The 19,101-nt window shown below is 36.0% G+C and overlaps 1 protein-coding gene and 1 pseudogene across 1 annotated transcript; one reads left to right on the top strand and one right to left on the bottom strand.

Moving 5' to 3' along the window:
- Window positions 1-511: 511 nt before the first annotated feature.
- LOC111375582 (probable protein phosphatase 2C 33) lies at window positions 512-4,982 on the top strand. Its single transcript, XM_022998421.1, has 5 exons — window positions 512-1,728; window positions 2,478-2,867; window positions 2,956-3,073; window positions 3,877-4,100; window positions 4,197-4,982. Exons 1-5 carry the CDS (start codon window positions 1,501-1,503, stop codon window positions 4,653-4,655), a joined length of 1,419 nt encoding a protein of 472 aa, XP_022854189.1. The 5' UTR covers window positions 512-1,500; the 3' UTR covers window positions 4,656-4,982.
- Window positions 4,983-7,601: 2,619 nt separating this feature from the next.
- Window positions 7,602-16,164, bottom strand: LOC111375581 (annotated as a pseudogene).
- Window positions 16,165-19,101: the final 2,937 nt, after the last annotated feature.

Raw genomic sequence — 19,101 nt, 5'->3', positions numbered from 1 at the left:
AGATAATCTTGAATGGTACTAAATTAGTTACCTGATTATATAATAATTATCTCTAATTAACTTTAAGAAAATCCTTAAGGCCTGTTTGTTATGACTTTTGAGATTCAAAAGCTGTTTTTAACGCCTTTGATTAATTTTATAAAATCCCTTACACTAATTAGACGAGTTTTTAGAAGGAAAATGAAACGTTCTCGAGAAACTCTTTCACAAGAAGTAGAAATAAAATTAGAAGTTACGTCAAATGAATCCTTAACCCTTTAAAATATAATTCATAAAAATCATTGATACATTCTCTATTACTTTTTAAGACTAAACTTTAATATTGAAAAAAGAAAAGCATCGAGAATAGATGAAACAAATATTTAATTATTTATGTTTGGATTTTTAAGTTGACGTTGTTTGGATGAAAAGTAATGGAGACTAGAAAATGAAAATGTTTAAAAATCTCTAATCACAATAATTGCAATCTTTTGTATTATATTATATTATAATATGCGTAATAAACGTATGTCGCTCGCTCTCTACTTTGCACAGTAATAAAAAGTCTTGCCGTCTGTGCTTTTGCCACCTCAATTCTCTCTTTCTTCTCGACCTTTTCAAGTTGCTATTGAATCTAGCGTTCATTGTCCGTTTCAAAGAAGCGCTCTTTTCCTCTTCCGATCTTTATCTGTTACTTTTGAATAGAAAGTTATTATTCGGAGCTGTGTTTGGGTAGAATTCTTCCACTGATTCATGAATAATTAATACGTTGCTCCGGTTTTTAGCTGCTGGGCTCCAAGTGGGAGCTTTTTCTGTTCATTTTTTGGAATTAATTGATGATTGTGGATTTTTAGTCAAGAATGCTTGTTGGGTTTTAGCGTTCTTGATTAATATTCTGCTTCAGTCGATTTTCTTGATTTCGGGTTTTTTCTCGACTAAGCAAAAAGAAAGAAAATTTTTGTTGTCCTGAATTGGAAAGGGAATACTTTTTCTTATAGATCTGTTCTTTCTGATTCTGTAGTGCACATTATTGTTAGCTTTTTACGTAACATAATTAATATTTAAAATAGGAATAAAGGAGGAAATGATAAAAACATACTATTTTTTCTTTTAGTTATACTTTTTATTATTTGTTTAGGGCACTTTTAAGGATAACATTAGTTCAAAGTTAATTTCTTTTTAATTATTGTGTTCTGTTCCGTCCAAAGGGGTGAAATTCCTTGGTAGTAGATGATTTTTTTGTAAATGAAGTGGAGATTGGGTGGTTTAATTTAAAGGGTGCTTGAAAATTCATTTCTTGGGCGGATTTAATGTTATTCTTGTCATTGGAATTTCAATTGTGGAATAAAGGATGACTTACTTGATTGAATAGAGGACTTAGGTGTGTGAATATATATATATATATATATAGCTTGGAAGTATTCTTCCCTAAATTTGGCGACGGATCCAAATACGGAAAATAGGGGGGTTTCCTGTTTGGCTGGGCTGGAGTGCATAGTGGAAATAATCAGGTCCCTAATAATGGGGTCCTGCTTGTCCGGTGAGACCAGGAGTCCGCTTCCTGGTTCTCCGATGGGAGTAACGAAGGGGAAGGACTCCATAAGTAGGCAAAGGTCTCGAAATCCGTTCAATGAACAACTACGTAAGACTCCAGGCCGCATGTTCTTAAACGGTTCCAGCGAGGTTGCTTCACTCTTTACCCAGCAAGGCAAGAAAGGAACCAATCAAGATGCCATGCTTGTTTGGGAGGTTAGCTTCTTTCTTTGCATTAATGTGATCAGTTCGAATGTTATGATTAATATTGTTTCAAACTTCCAATTTTATTCAGAATCCAATGGCTTCCTAATGGTAGATAGTCTAAGACAAGTGATGTTGTAATTTCCAATTTATTGTATCTAATTAATGAGTTAAACCCTGTGGTATTACCTAATTGTTTGTTTCTTAAAATGGTATTCTCAGCTGAAAAACCATGTACTCTCGATCTTAATATGTCCTATTACTAAATAGTTGTAGTTGATCCGTTTTGGCTTGGCCTACACTTGAGCAACCTGAGTTTTTGCCGACTTAGCTGTAACTGAAGGTTCCCTGAAGTGAGATTTTCTTTTAATGTCATTGCTTTATATTTTATGTGTTTGATGTTAGAGTTGCCTTACAGGATTTCAGGGACTACATCAAATTTTGTGATTAGTAAACCCGGGATGATTATTTCTTTGAAGGAGAGAAATTATGGATAAAATAAATAACCCATTTGCCTCATCAGATTATCCTTGGTGTCTTCTGTCATTTGATTAAATCCTCTGGGGCCTAAGAAAGTGATATCTGTACTTATATAAGATGAATATTCATATGGGCACATATTGAATTTTCACATGCCGAAGATTCTTGTTGACGTTTTGTAAGATAAATGATTTGTCCTATCAAGCATTTTATTTGTCTTATTAGTCTCAAGTTGCTCGTAATATAGCCATTTACTGATTTTTGTGAAATTGGATTTCTAGAATTTTGGTTCGAGGACAGACACGGTCTTCTGTGGTATTTTTGACGGCCATGGTCCCTATGGTCATTTGGTTGCAAAGAGGGTTAGAGATTTTCTTCCTTTGAAACTGGGTGCTAACTGGGAATTTGATATAAAGAGTGATGAAGTTCGTAGGGAGGTTAGTTTGAATGGTACGGATAGTTGGTGCTCTAAAGATACCTCTTTCTTACCTCCTGAAGAGTCATCTAGAGCTTCCATTGATCTTGAAGAAACTGAAAAGCATCCAGAAGTTTTCCAGACACTGAAAGAGTCCTTCTTAAAGGCTTTCAAGCTTATGGATCGGGAACTGAGAATGTATTCAAATATTGAATGCTTCTGCAGTGGAACAACAGCAGTGACTCTAATAAAACAGGTATATTGATAAGTTCATAAGTGATACTGACATGAGTTTGCCATTGTGTTGTCTACGTACTGAAGAATGCCTTGATTTTCTTCTGTAGGGTCAGGATCTTGTAATTGGAAATGTTGGGGACTCAAGAGCTGTATTGGGTACAAGAGATGAAAATAATTCACTCGTTGCAGTCCAGTTGACTGTGGATCTCAAACCAAACCTTCCAGGTACTCTCTCTCTCTCTCTCTCTCTCTCTCTCATTGTGTAAAAGTAAAAAGTAAACTCTCTAATTGTGTTAAAAGGGTTCATGAGAAATTGGGCTCGCCAGTACTTGGTAGTTGTTAACTTGCTCTTGACCATTTTGGGCCAGAGAATTAGACTCCAATTTGTACTACTTGGTAGATGGACCAGGTCATGAGGCTTTCCCTCTGGCTGGTATCTGCTTACATTCCAATCTCTTAGAAAGAGTCTTGCCATGATACTCCAATAGTAATTAGATGCGTCCAAGTGTTACCATTTTTAGGTCTTGGGGTTGATCTAGATATTTTAATGGCATGTGCATAAACAGTCTCTGTGGAAAGCCAGAATTTTCATTTCACGAGTAAATAAATTGAGTAAATGGTCCAAACGGTCACTAAACTTTGTTAAAAGTTTTCAAGGAGTCACTGAACTTTGAAAATCACTTGAATGGTCACTGAACTTTGCAAAAGATTTTTATGGGGTCACTGAACTTTAAAAATCATCTAAATGGTCACTGTTCTTTGCAAAAGGTTGCCACGAGGTCACTGAGTTTTGCAAAAGGTTTCCCAAGGGTCACTGGAAACCTTTTAAAGTTCAGTGATCTCGTAAAAACCTTTTGCAAAGTTCAGTGACCATTTAGGTAATTTTTAAAGTGCAGTGACCTCTTGGAACCTTTTGCAAAGTTCAGTAACTATTTGGACAATTCACTCAAAACTGATTATAATTGATCAATTGGTTTTAGATACAAATATCGCTTGTTATTTGAAATCCACTTTTATTTACCTGACAGCGGAGGCTGAGAGAATCCGCAAATGTAATGGACGCGTATTTGCCCTTCGGGATGAACCTGAGGTTGCAAGAGTGTGGCTGCCAAACAATGACTCTCCTGGTCTCGCTATGGCACGTGCTTTTGGAGATTTCTGTCTGAAGGAGTTTGGTCTTATCTCTGTACCTGAAATTTCATGTAGACGCATCACTGATAAGGATGAGTTTATAATCTTGGCAACGGATGGGGTATGGTTCATTTTATTTATTTTCTAATGCTATATTTCATTTCGTTATTTTATTTTATTTTATTTTTCATTGGGCAAAGTTTTAATGTACTTGCAGATTTGGGATGTTCTCTCAAATGAAGAAGTTGTAGACATTGTGGGTTCTTGCTCCACTCGATCATATGCAGCTCGAAAACTAGTACAGTCAGCAGGCCGGGTTTGGAGGTCCAAATATCCTACTTCTAAGGTTGATGACTGTGCTGTTGTTTGCCTCTTTCTCGATTCAAATCCAAATGACTCTACTGCTCCCACCACTGAACTCGAAGAGAATATCGTGTATGAAGAGCACGCGGATACTGGATTGGACCGCTCTGGCACTGTTAGAACAAGCGAAGGGGCTGGTCGAGAAGAGTGTGTGGAAACTTCAGGTGCAAATGAGGAGATAGCCTTAAATAATGAAGAAAAAAACATGAAGGTCGGAAAAGGTTGGTCTTCGCTTGAAGGAGTCTCCCGTGTAAACACCTTATTGACCTTGCCAAGGTTTGTCCCAACCAAAGACGAGAAAAAGGCTGCTTGATAGACAGGCTAAAAATCCTCTTTGATTTTATTTTTTTGGCATTTATTTTTATATTTCCCCATTTATCAGGTATATCTCTCATTGCCTACAGGAAGGAAAAGAAAAAAGTTAAAAACATTTTTATTCCGGACCGGAGAGGTGGGCCCGGCTATATTAGAGCGTCTGGGATCTTCCTTGTTTTATCTTGTGTGGGTAGAATAGGAGTTTTTCAATCCAACTCTCCATCCTTTTGTTCTATTTCACATTTTGTGGTCTTCAAAATTGTGTAATTTCTATCCTTTTTATGTTGGACAATATCTGAGTTAATGCAAGTTTCTTTCAGTGCAACTTGTATGTACATTGATTAATGCCTTTCTACTCTAATTTCGATTGTATAGATTGGTTGATGATTTTTCTATGACCACCGAATGGCAAGTGCTTTTCAGCGTGTGGATCGGTAGTTATCTTGATCTACTCGATTGGTAAATGCTTTTCCGTGTGTGGGTCCTATTTAAGTTGGCTGTACTGTTGTTTTCTGGGGAAGTTTTCTCATGGAATCTTCACATGATTTATGGGGCTCGGGTCCCCACATTCTTGGTTTTAGTCAAGACTATTGGTTGTCTTTTCCTGCCACTTGAATATTTGTGTGGTTTCCTTTGTGTTTGCATAGAAAATCTTTGTTAAATTGACATCTTGGATTTGGCAAATTAGTGAGTAGCAATATTTGAAAAGACCACTACATCAAGTATATTTGGTAATGTAGACTTGACTGAATTAAAAAGAATCAAAATTTTGTTAGTTGGATCGTTCATGTCTATCCTTAGTGCTTTCCATTCTTAAGTTTTTGAAGAAGCGTTTAGATGACGGATGATGTATGTTCCACTTTATTCTTGTAAGAGGAATAAGCATATTCAAAAACTTGCTTATAAGTAAAGTCGAATAGACAAAGATGATAAAGAGTTCAACCGATGAAAGTGAAAATTTTACTTTTTAATGTTAGTAATTTGGTTTACTTGTACCTATTACGTACCTAGTATTGCAAATTTTAGAATTTTATAATTTTGACGTATTATATTTAACACATTTCTGGTGTCAATTGTAGAAACTTTGTGAGCATTGTAAAAAAAAAAAAAAAAATTGGGTCTCTTAACCCTTTTTATTTTGTACTATATCATGATGGTATTGGGACAAATATTTAGGGATAGACAAAGGATTATTCTTCTCTTTTTATGGTTGTCCATCGTATACCCTCGTAGGATAATTAAGAATTGTATCTTCTATTTTTCAGGATATTCAATTATACAGGATCTAATTTTTTACTGCCTAAATACTGATTATCTTTTATGCCTACTGTAATTAAAAAACGTTTAGTTTACTACGTTAATCATGTAAAATAAAAAATTTGCTTTAGTGTACACTAGGCTTTGTTTGTCTATCATTATACAACATTATTTTTTTTTGCAGTACTCATTTTCAATCACACCTTATTCATTAAAATAACATTACACATAAATTAAAAATTGTTCCTTATTTTTTAACCACACATTTCAATATCAATCACTATTTTATAATATATTCTTCACAAATAATGAAGCACAAACACCCCCTTAGTTTGACAGCCCTTTAATAGGGGATGTGGCTGTCAGCCATGGTGGTGTACACCTAGCATTTCTCGTAAAATAAATAGGGATTTGCACACATGGCACCCCCTATTGGATGGGTGCCTGGCCCACCCTGGGGGCGCCATGTGTGCATTATGGTGTCCATAATGTACCCATAGCAAATTCCTTATTTGAATAATTCTTGGTCTCTATAATATGCACCAAGAATTATTCAAATAAATATCATTGTCCATAATGTACACCAAGAATTATTCAAATAAAAAAAATTCTACTTGTACATAATGATGTTCATAATGTGATGTGACAATAATCCGATTGTTGATGTGCAAGTGTGAGATTTGAATTAAAGGTTGAATTCATTGCCACGTGTAATAATGAACACAATTATGTAGACAATTATGTACATGTAGTACTTTCCATTCAAATAAATATAGTGACAATGAAAATATCCTATTTCTATGGGACCACATCACAACCATCCATAGAAGATAGAGGATCACGGATTTCATATTCTCAATCGGGTTTTCATTTCACCATCATTGCATGAAAAAGATAACTATACCCTTTTCGATAACTTGATCAATATTGCTAATTTATTCAGAATTTCTCCAAATTTGTTCTAATTTCAAACCCTGCCTATTAAGGTAATTTGCTATGAGTATCAACTCATTACTTTATACTTAAGAGCCTGTTTGAGTCACATGATAATGAGAATGAGAAATAGAGCCGTTATGGATCCCACGTCAGAGATAGAAATTCAAAAATAGTGATTTGATGTGATGGATAACGGTCATATTTTTCATTTTAATGAGGCAAAAATGTGGCTCAAGCAGGGGCTAAATCATCTATCTGAAATGGAAGCAAATCTAGATTCAAAGCAAAGTTTTTAGATTTTTAATTTCATCTTTGAGTCATCGAGTTGCTCTTAGCTTCGAATTTGACTTCACAGAATTGAAGCAACACCGCCTATACCAACATGATGTGTAATTTGCCTTTAAATTAAGAAATCACGAGAAATTTGCATCATATATTGTGAACATTGACCATATTTTTAATAATACCGTGAATTTTTTACTGGAGGTTGCTGGTGAATGTTCCATCCATATTTTTTTTTTATCGAGTTAAAAATAGCATTTTTAACCATTGTTAAATACCAGGTAAATCCGATATATAAAAAAATTTACTGTATTTATGGTAATTTCAAGCTTTAATTATTTAATTTTCCATTATAAAAAATTCCCAGTATATTTAAAATATTCATTTTAATTTATCTCGTCTTTATTAAAACATCATATATTTGTAACCATGCACAGGAGACGACAAAGGCAATCTATTGTTTAAATAATTGTGCATAAATTTTTAATCAATATTTATTACTCTACAAAATTACAATCATTTTGCAGTAAAAATCATTACAAATAATTCCAAAAAATAAAAAAATAAAAAAATAAAAAAAAATGCTTTCTTTTTGAATTTCCTCTATAGAATTCAACAATCGTGTATTTGGATATCTGAACCTCAAACTAAAGATGCAAAATCCAAAGCAAAATGTTTTTGGATATCAATAAACCTCAACTATTCTTCCAAGCATGTTTTGAGCGTAATCCTACAGGACACGGGTGAGGTGAAGTTATGACATAGGATATATTGCAAAATCTTGACAACCCCTAGAACTGGTTCGTACATGATCCAGAGAGATCCTGCTTTGAACAGAGGAAGAAGAAAACTATCAAGCCCCCAATTTCAATTCGAAAACCAATATTTTAAACCCAATCTGAGCAATGACCCGGAAAATGTTAGAATCAAGAGTCGAAAGTTTAGCCCCTGTTTAACAACTATAAATTAGAAAAAACATAGTTTTGAATAGTGTGTTTTAGGAAGACGTTGTTAAAGTAGGAAAAATTTTTGGGTTTACGTACAAAATATTTTATTGTGTGAATATGTGGTTCAAATGAGTATATAGAAAAAGAGCTGTCATAATCATGGGTTCAGCAGGGAGCAAACTTGAAACCAAGTCGCCCCAAGGCTGGTTCCAATTGAACCGGCCAGTTCATCCGAGTTACTTAACGTCTGGATATAGGCTAAAACCCAGCAAGTTTCCAGATCAGTTGGTCCACTTGAACTGACTGGGCCAGTCCGGTTTTCAAATCAACGTCGAAATATGAGAAAACGATGAAGCATTTACCTGTAAATGAGATCAGCTTCCTCCCTTCTGCTTGAGAGTTATCTTGTCACCCAAGCTGAGAGCAATTCCTTGGGTCTTGCTCCTTATCCTAATATATCCATTCAGTTTTCCATCTTCCCGTTTCTCAATGCTAACATTTACCAAAGCATCTTCCCCAAATACACTCTTTGCATACAAGTTAGCAGCCAAGAACCCGCAGCCACCTTCCAGTGCCGACCTGAACATAACCAAACAACCAGGATGGGAGGCAAAACTATACACTTTACCAAACCACAGCCAAATAAAAGCAAACAAAAGGTATAAGCATTTGACCAGGGTTTAAGAAAAATATAAAGTGTCACCAGTCACATATCACAATTTAAGAGTCCAGAGGACAAAATATTTCCTTCACTTCAGTTTCAGAGAGTTAACCTTAACAGATATCTTAAAAAACAAGCACCTAACAGCCTGATGGTAAGAGGTTACTGTGGATGAGCTTCGATCAATTTGTAGAGCTAAATTCTTTAAATAAAGTTTACTGATTTCTCTAATTTTTTAAGGATCATGCTATTAACTTAATACACTTGGTGAGAAGATGACAATGAATTCATATTTACTTCATAAATAAAAGTGGCTACCTTTGTGGCTTAGGAGAAAGGCCAATTATGTCTCTTAAGATTCATAATTCACAAATTAATTTGTATGAAGTTTTCACCTTTACAGCATCCAAACTAATGTTTACCTAATTGTTAGGGCCGTAAAATTAAAATTTGTATAGGATAGGTCAGAGATCAAGCAAAGATATGCAACCAGAAAATCATCTGCACCATGTTGTTTGTAATATTAAAACATTAGACACTCCTCCCAGAAAGTGGTTGTACAGGATCATTTAGTGTCATGTGATAAATTTTTATCACACGTCTGTTTGAGTTCCTTCAACACCCCAGTTTTAACTCGTAGATTGAAAATTTTCACTTCTTGTGTGATCTTGGGCACTCAGAAGCTTGAACAATTTCTGGCCCTGTGACACTGCATTTTGTACCAACTCAAAACACATTTTGCTAGAAGAGTTACAATTAAGGACTGAATATCAGAGATAAATAAATCAAAAGAACTAGTTAGACTACGAATATAGCAGAAAACTTGAAAATATTAAGTCGATATTAGTTACACATTCTTTGAAACTCATTTCTCCCAAACTCATTTTCAATCACACATTCTCCAAATAAAATAGTTTTACATGTAAACCCATAATTTTCCCCTACTTAACAACACATTCTCCAAAAATCACTTTTCACAAAATTTATTCTCAAAAAATCTATATCAAACAGGCCCAAGTATCTAAACTAAAACTAAAGGGAAATGGTAGAAGCGCGGTTCCCACTAAGGATTCATGGTCAACAGTCATACAGCTGACAAAACAAGGATTTACAAAATAACCATTGGAGCCATGACAGTGAGAAACTAAAAGCCACAGATTTTAATATTGGAAAATAGTAGCTATGTTGACATACAATAATTTTTTATTCTTTAGTCTTTTTTTAGGGAGAAAAAAGAATGTTCATAGTCTCGTGCATGTGGCCTTAACCGTAATGTCTTTGATTGTAAAAATTATGAAACATTCAAGCAGGATTGAGAACATGACTTACGGAGCAGTCAGGCATTTCATATTGGTCGATTTGATTATATGGTCAAGAAATTCTTTCTCATCTATGATTGTAGTGTTCACAGCAACCTGCCAAAAGAAAGGGGGAAAAGGCAAAACAATTAACAAGGAGATAAAAAATATTGAAAACAAGAAACAAAGTTACAAACTATTTTTAACGAAGAAAGCTTATGGGTTGGCCCTACAGATGTGAACATTAGGAAAAGCTATACACAGAAGAAGTCAAATATAAATGCTGCCGATACTCGCCAGTCATTCAGGAACAAATGGATGATAAATGTATGATAGAAGCAAGCCAGCAATCGTGAAATCAGCACCCTATTTAACTAGAATAAACTTCATAGGAATGTACCGATTCAATAAACCATCAATTTCATGAAGGGGATATGAAAAAGGCATGAAAACTTTTTCCTACAAATCAAATTAGTCAGTTGGCAGAATTGACCATTTCCACAAAATAACAAACCTTCCAATTATGTATTATCAAGGCAAGTCCTTATTTTAAACTCCCCAAATTATCATCGATTATACCACCAATAATACATCAACTTTTTCAAGTCAAACTTTTGATCAAGAATGGCAGAAAAATATTTTGATGGTTTTACCCTCCATTCAATGACCGATACATCAAATTGATCAAAGTAATAACTTTTGAAGTAGGAGCACTTAACAGTACGTTCAATGGTTATTTCAGGCTAGTGAAGCAACCAAAACCATCTAAATCATCGGTGCTGATGCTGATCAAATTCAATCAACACTCCAGCCGAAGTTTTGGTTTACACAAAGGAAATAAGAAATTAAATTATAACAAAACAATAGACATCAGAGAAACTAACTTTCAAAGAATACATGGATAATGAACGGTCTAAATTTGACCAGCAGTGACAAAGGAAGCACTATGTAGGAATTTATCAGAAAATTCAATTGTGACTTTCCTAGTTGCTTCTGTGCAGTCATCAACATACAGTATTTCCTTCCCAGAGCAAAGCAAAAAATCATATGGAATATATAGCTGGTGTCTTAAACAAAAAAATAGGAATGACATCAGGACTTAAGTGCCTGTTGTACCTTGTTTTCCCACTCAAATTCTGCCCACATGGTTTTGAAAGCAGCATCACCGCACACAGCAGGAGATATGTAGTCCATAATATCGATATGAATATCATTGAGGACCACAACAGTCCGCTCAAGTACATTTGAGGTCTCGTAAACAATGTTTCCAAATATGACTCCCGTCTCAGTAGAGGACACCTTAATATTTGCTTTTATTTGTTTGCTTGACTCAGGTGCCAAAGTATAATTCTGAGGTCGCTCAACAAGTTTAAGATCGCCCATTGTAGCCAGCTCCAGGCACAAATTCTGAAGGGTCTGCTTGGTTCTATTAATAACTGTAACGTCCATAACGATATCATACTGATGAATTGTCACATAAGCTTCAGCATAAACGGGGTCACTAAATCCTGTCAGTTGAACAATATGGTTCAGCTTATTAGCATCATCTGCATCCTTAACAAATTCCCCAGTAGCACGTTTCAAATCATCTTGAACCTCATCTTCCAACTCCAGCTGGCTCATGCCCTGAAGTGAAGACAACAATGTGTAAATGAATAAACTGTTTATACATTATGTATACTACATGCATGATACAACCAATCAAAGAGAGACCAGAATCATGATCTTCTCAAGAGAAATTGCAGAATTCTAAAAACTTAAACAATAGAGTGACTAAAGATACTTTTTGGCACGTTTTGAAGTTCCTTGCAACATATGTCCTCATGGTCATGAAATGGTAAATTATAATCACAAGTACTTAAAAACTGGTCAGACCAAACCTCCAAAGCAGGCAAAATTAACTGGCCCCAAGTGTAACATGATGCTTACATAACATTTGACAACTTGATACAAAGGCCCAAAAATGTAGATATTAAAAATAAAAAGTAAAGTAAAAGCTAATTAAACTAAACAAAATACAATTCTTTTACAAATTTAACAAGATTTTTAATAGTTGCCTTGTATAACCCTCAGCATGAACAAACTTCCACATAAAACATTTGTTCTCAATATACAATGTCTCCATCTCAACTTCACTGCCATGCAAACAATGTTAATGGTTTCTTGTGAATTTTAAACCTGTCCATCCACAAAGTTTCATGTGAATAGATATTTAGACAATGAATAAAGTTGGTCAAGGCTTCCATCAATTTGATGTGAGCTCATTGACCTGAATACATAGCTACAGAGCATGATCCTATAATGGACACGGTGAAGACGAATAAATCCATAAACTGAAATAGAGCGAGATGACTTAGGCCAGGGACGTGGATTAATCAACTTGGGGGGCTTGCAATTTCTTTTTTTTTTTTTACAGAGGACACATGAGAGAAATGAAGTAAGCCTTACCCTTAAATTTTCATATTTAATGCAATACATTCAATTAAAATAGAATTATTAAACCCATTTTTAAGTAGCCATCTTTTGCTAGCTATTTTAGTCCACCATTAATGATTTTCCATATTGAAATATGCGCTGTATAGTTGGTTGCAAGTTCTGCAAAACAATACCAATAATATACCTCAATGATTGAAAAATGTAGCCAGAAAATAAGCCAAAATAGGCAGCCAAGAATTAGATTCATTACACTCATTTCGTGCAATCATTTTTAACTCAACTATTTTAACATCATCGTTTAGCAATTTTGCTAATTGAAAGGTACATTAAGAAGTGCGCCTTGAGTACTTCAAAATGGTATCATGAACATATCCTAAGATTTGAGAATTATAATCCGAAATTGACCTGCAAACTAGCTCGATAAAATGGACTGCAATTTTTTACTTTTTATTTTTGTTTTTTTTTTTTTTTGGGGGGGGGGGGGGGGGGGGGGGGGGCCCCCCCCCCTTAATTAATAAAAAGTTGACGATATGGGTTGGGTGCCCAGCCCCTAGATCCGCCCCTGTCAGGCTAATATGACAAGCAAAACCAGAATTTGATTAAAAAACTGAGAAGCGTTCAGACTACAATCTCAAATGACAAGTATGGAAACAGTTAGGAAATGCAATATTCTTACCTTCCTGCTCTTCAAATGGTAGAAGTCAATAAGGTCATCAGGCTGCAAATGGGAAATCTGAGCCTTTGCTTTGATTTCCTCAGTTTCACGTAACTGTTTATCTAAAAGCATTTGAACAAAACTCTCATGGCAAGACTTCAACCAGATTGTCCTGATAGCATCCCCTGTGTTGCACAGCAATCTTACGCAAATAGCAATCCTGTCATAAGAATCATTGTCAATTGGCTGAGGGAGAACTGAAGATTGCCCTAGCTGTAGAATGGAGACCATGATCAATAATGCACTGGTTGATGCCTTGCTCACTTCAACCTTTGAAGGTTGAACCTCTTCTAATCTCAATACAAGCTTCGTTAGTGTGCAGGCAACAACTGCCCCAAGAAAAAAATCACCAGCAAGAAGAAGGGACCTCAAATTTCCAGTAGCCAAAGATCCTTGAACTACAGTTGGAGGGGAGAAGGCAGTTTCAGAGGCAGCACTTTGAGTAGCATAAGTCCCATCAGCAAGGATGGCTGGTCTTCTAGATGAAATGGTAGTGGAGTTTGTTAGCTGGGGTTTCTTGGTAGAATCAGCAGCTTCCTCTTCTTCAGAAACCGAAAAAAAGGGTAGGTCTCCAAGGCACTGCTTTATAGTTGAAATGCCATTCTCAACTTCAGAAAGTGAGAGGCAATACTCTCCAATGATCCAAAGAGAACAGGAACAAACTCTGGCACCTCGGATCTGATAAAATGTATCCAAAAGCCTTGTAACAATGGAAACTCTTAATTTCGGGTTGGTTTCAATTATCTCTCGCACAAAAACGACAACATCCATAGCAGAAGCTACATTGCTGTCCCCCAAGAAATCCATCAATAGATGAACTACTGTGCTTGCAACTTCAGGGAATTTTATCGCACAAGAATGGATGGCTTGAATAAGAATTCGGCGATACTCCCCATTCTTCTCAAGTTCCCCACTTTGAGTTTTCGTAACTTCCTTCTTCAAAGTAAGAACTACCTCATTGACATTTCAAGGCGTAATCAGTTCGAGAACTATATCAAAAGTTTTCCTTTGGATATCAAGGTTTGGGCTTGAAAGTGCCCTCAGCACATCCATGATCATGTCAACCATAATATCTTTGTGGGAAGACTTAAGTTCATTCAGACGATCAAGCACAATTAGCTTAACATTATTGTCACTCTGAGAGAGAAGAAGCTGGCAATATGTAGTAGCTGCAGCTCTAATAGCCGTAGGAGCAGAAGACAAAGAAACAAGGGTTCCAGCACATTCATAGACAACAGCAGCTGAAGGTGCATTCAGAAGCGATATAATTATCCTGATATATTTCCCTTTTTCTCCTTTGTTCATCCTACAAACTTTCCAGATCAACTCCAAGACAACCATCTGCATTTGTTCCCCCCAGTCAGGTACTCTGTCAACATTGGTCAAAAGGTAATTGATAGCGCGATCCTGAGCACAATTGAAAAGCATCAGAAAGGCATTCCTCTTAGCTGATGGATCCTGCTCCGTCAAAAGAAACCTCTCAATAGTCTCCGGGGCATCGACCAAGAGCTGCTCGCCTTGTGGGAGCTTGTAAATTGACATCACAGCAAGAATTGCATTTTTCCTAACATAAGGGTGTCGATGTTCCAAGTTAGACATAATGGAGGGTATCAAAGGCTCAATGATCTCCACCTCGTTCAGCCGGCAAAGGAACCTCAGTGTGACACCTCGGATGTATTCATTCGGGTGCTGAAGATTATTCCTGAGATTCTGGCAGATCAAGATCATTTCAGGCAATACACGGCCTTTTCCATCAGTCTTGTCGATGATCTCCAAATATAACAACAGCAATTTCTGAACAGTGTGGTCTTCAGAGGGTAACACATATCTAACTATAGTAATGAAGAGATGAGGGAGGGTTTCACCATTCAGCAGAAGCATGACTGCATTTTTCATGGCATAGATCTTAGCAGGAACATCATTTCCTTCAAGTGCTTCCTTAATCTCACTGGCAAGGGCTGGCGTGCCCTTGTCAAAGTGTACCAGCAAAGAGCATGATTTTTCCATTTTTTCAATTGATACCTAGTCATGTGGAGAATTCAAACTACTTAATTAATACAGACCAAATAATTTATAATAACAATCACTCTACTAGAGAAAATGATTGAATGTATGGTGATGTTCCACCTAGTTCATCAGTTGATCTGAAGTCACATCATACAATGACATAAAAAGAGCTGAGAATGTGATGAGAGTGAAAATGTCATTTTCCAATATATAATTCCTTGTATCATTACTTATGTTAAGTCTGTCGTATAGTTTCATTAATAAATACTCTAGCAAAATGTGGAAATTTCAGGCATATTTAAAACATTGAAGAAATATAGCCCTTACTAAAAATTCAGTGTGTTTTCCTACTTCTCATTCGAGCAAAGACTAGTATTTTTTTTTCCAGCAATACATATCCGTATTCTAAATTCAAAATACTAAGATAAAAGAAAGCAGAATTACATGAATGAAAATCAATAAGTCCATAGCAAGTTAAAACCCCGACCCATCTTCCTACATAACATGCATATAGATTCTGAACCAAAAATAAAGCATGGGGAAAACTATCGTTCTCAGCATACAGACCATAAATCTTAATATATACATTAACATACACCAAAACAAATCAATGATGCGGAATGATCGAGAAAATAAATTCAAAAGCAGACATCCAATCCAAGCATTATAAATGAATTTATGGATTACATGCAATGAATAAGTTTTGGCCATATCAGATCTGAAATGAAACAAAGGACGCTGTAATAAATCGAAAAAATAAGTAAGAAAAAATGCAAAATTACCTGAAAATTGGAGTCGAATTGATCGACCCAAAGAACAGATTTCTTTTTTTCCTTAGTTTCTTTATGCGCAAATTTTTCACCAGCAGTGTTGGATCACCGGAGCGGTCACTGGTCACTGCTATTTGGGATCTGCAGTTCTCTCTCTTCTTTTTTATGATTTTCTCAACTGAAGTCCAGTTTCTGAAGAGGAACTTTGACCCAATAAATGAGTTAAAAAAAAAAAATTTAAGTTAAAAGGACGATTTAAACTCTCTAACCGACTAACCAAAAAACAAATCGTCGCACGGTTGCTTGAAAATTGACCGACCGACCACCGGCCTACTACACCAACGTCGTAGTGAGTTAAATCGCCGACCAGAAGCACGATCTACACCGAAAAGAACGATACCGGTTAGTTTTCTCGCAGATTTTTGTCAAAATGGAATAATATTAAATTTTTTGTTCCGGTTGATTTATTGAATAATATGACATTTAATGGGTTTAATTAGATCTTATGAGCATAAGTAGTTAGATTGTGCGCATGCTGAGATGAAAAATGTGATTTTTTTCTAATTTTTGGACCTCTATGATGTCGACAATGCCGATTTCCGGTGAAATGTCATAAAAAACAATCGGTCAACCCGACTGTTAACAGTCGAGCCTGACTATTACAGTCAAGGGCCGACTGTTAACAGCCGACCCAAGACACAGTCGGCCTTTGATTGTTAACAGTATGCAATTTTTTTAGAAAATATATATTAATTTTTATTTTATTTTTATAATTTTTGTAATTAATTTAATTTTTTATTTCATTAAAACTAAATTATGTTATTTATTTGTTTAATTTTTATAATTGTCTTTTATTTAATATAAATAATTGAATATTATCTAAAATTAACAATTTTGTGTTGTTCCCTTTTTTTTTTTATGAAATATCTTTAATTTTTTTTTCAAATTTATTTAAATAATATAAATATTTTTTACATTTTTTTAAAATGTATTTATATTTTTCAAATGATTACAAGATTAATTTTCTTTATAATTAATTTATTTTAATTTGATTAAATAATAATGATGTTATTTATTTATGTAATTTTTATAATTGCCATTTTTTATATAATTTAATAATTGAATAGATAATGTTGTCCGAAATTAACAACTTATTTTGTTCCTTTTATTTTTCTTTTATTTTCACCTTTGATTTTTTTCTAATTTATTTAAATAATATTTATATTCTTTAATTTTTTTGAAAATGTATTTAATTTGATTTTTTTTCAAATATATTTTCCAAATGTAATATTTGTGATTAATTTTCTTTATAACTAATCTATTTTAATGCGTATCGTATAGTAATTAGAATTCGGTTCCCTTGATTTTGTGAGATTATGCTTTATTTTGTTATCTCTTGTTCAATGTTCTAACATTTGAATTTTTGCAGGATGGAGTATCATTTAGATGGGGAGTTGAGACGGATGGCGGGGAAGGCTACTTGGAACAGTAGCTTTGAGAGTTTTACTGCTGTGTTGGAGTTGCTCGATGATCAGCACAGAGATATGCTATGACAGTCCTTCTTGTGGCCACTATACCAGTTGCGAGAGGTGCAGTACTCAGGACAGATCATCGATGCACTTCTATGTCGGCTTCTGAGGCCAGTCGACGGCGATTCCCTCCAATTCGACCTCGGGGGCAAGGTCGTCAGTTTCTCGACATTTGAGTTTACATTGATCACTGGAGTGAGGATTACGGGCGACGATACAACCATTGAGAGAAGCAATAGACTGTACGAGACGTACTTCTAGGGACATGGGTCGGTGCTTCTACCCGACTTGATGGTCGCGATCAGGGGGTGCGCCCAGATGCTAGATAGATTGAAGCTTGGGCTGGTCTACATCCTTGAGAGTGTGATGAGGTGTCATCACAAGAAGACTGTCATCAACATTTTTCATTTGTAAGTTGTTTATGACATCGATGCGTTCAACAACTATCCATGGGACCGGAGATGCTACAAAGACACTGTACATGTCTTCACAAGAGCACACTCGAGGCCCAGGGGGTCGATGCGTAAATACGATACATATGGATTGTCTTTAGCGGTGCAGGCAAATATTTAATATAATCAAAGTTAAAGTTTTAGTATATTACATTTGTGCATAATAAGTGTATGTGTTACAGATTTGGGTGTATGAGATAGTCCCTGTACTAGGGGCCTGCTTTGCGCAGCGAGGGGAGACACGCTGCCCTCGGATGCATCATTGGAGATCATCGCGAGCGGAGGGATGTCCCACTGGGAAACAGTTATCTGCCCTCCTCGACGATCCTCAGGTAAGTATTATGCATTTGTGATTTATATTATACGTAATTTAAAATTCTATTTACATGATCTTTAAGTAGTTGAAATGTCAATATGTCAGCTTGAAATCATACCTGAGTTGACGCCGTCGATGGAAGAGGAGGCTCGGGGTCTTGTGCGGGATTTAGGCGTTCTACACACCCCAGACGAGGAGATGTCTGATCCGAGTTTGGACCTAAATTGGGTATGTGAATGAAATATAATTTATTGAATATCGTCGACGTATAAATTTATTGAATAATTTGTAATGTTATTTATGTAGGAGGGCGGTCCAGCTGATCCACGATCACCTCCGTCGAGGATATCGCCGCCACCATTGGCATCACCTTCGTCGAGGGCATCACCGCCACTAGTGGCATCACCTCCGCCGAGGGCATCGCCGCTGCCATTGGCATCACCTCCGTCTAGACACCTCCCTCGTGTGTCTCCGGCACACAGTGATGATTTGTATGCCCGTTTGATTGGATTTATAGTGGAGGAGGTCGGCGCGCTACGACGAGATTTGACGGAGAGGGTCGATAATTTGGGACGAGAGTTGACAGGGAGGGTCGACGATCTGGCAGGGAAGGTCGACTATTTGACAGGGATGGTCGACGATATAGGACGAGAGTTGACAGGGAGGGTTGACGATCTATCCCACGATGTTAGAATACTACAGTCTTCCGTTGTCAACCTTCAAGATACAGTAGCGGCGCTTAGAGGAGATTTAGCAGGCATTTGATGGGAGGATAGAGGGGATGGCGGTCGAGAGGGTGACAGAGATGGTGATGGAGAGGGAGGTCACCCACATTTTT

The sequence above is a fragment of the Olea europaea genome, unplaced genomic scaffold (assembly GCF_002742605.1).
Source record: "Olea europaea var. sylvestris unplaced genomic scaffold, O_europaea_v1 scaffold139, whole genome shotgun sequence".
In the NCBI taxonomy this organism is placed as follows: domain Eukaryota; kingdom Viridiplantae; phylum Streptophyta; class Magnoliopsida; order Lamiales; family Oleaceae; genus Olea; species Olea europaea.
Note: the sequence above shows the minus strand (reverse complement) of the source record. Positions and strands in the feature narration are given on the sequence as shown.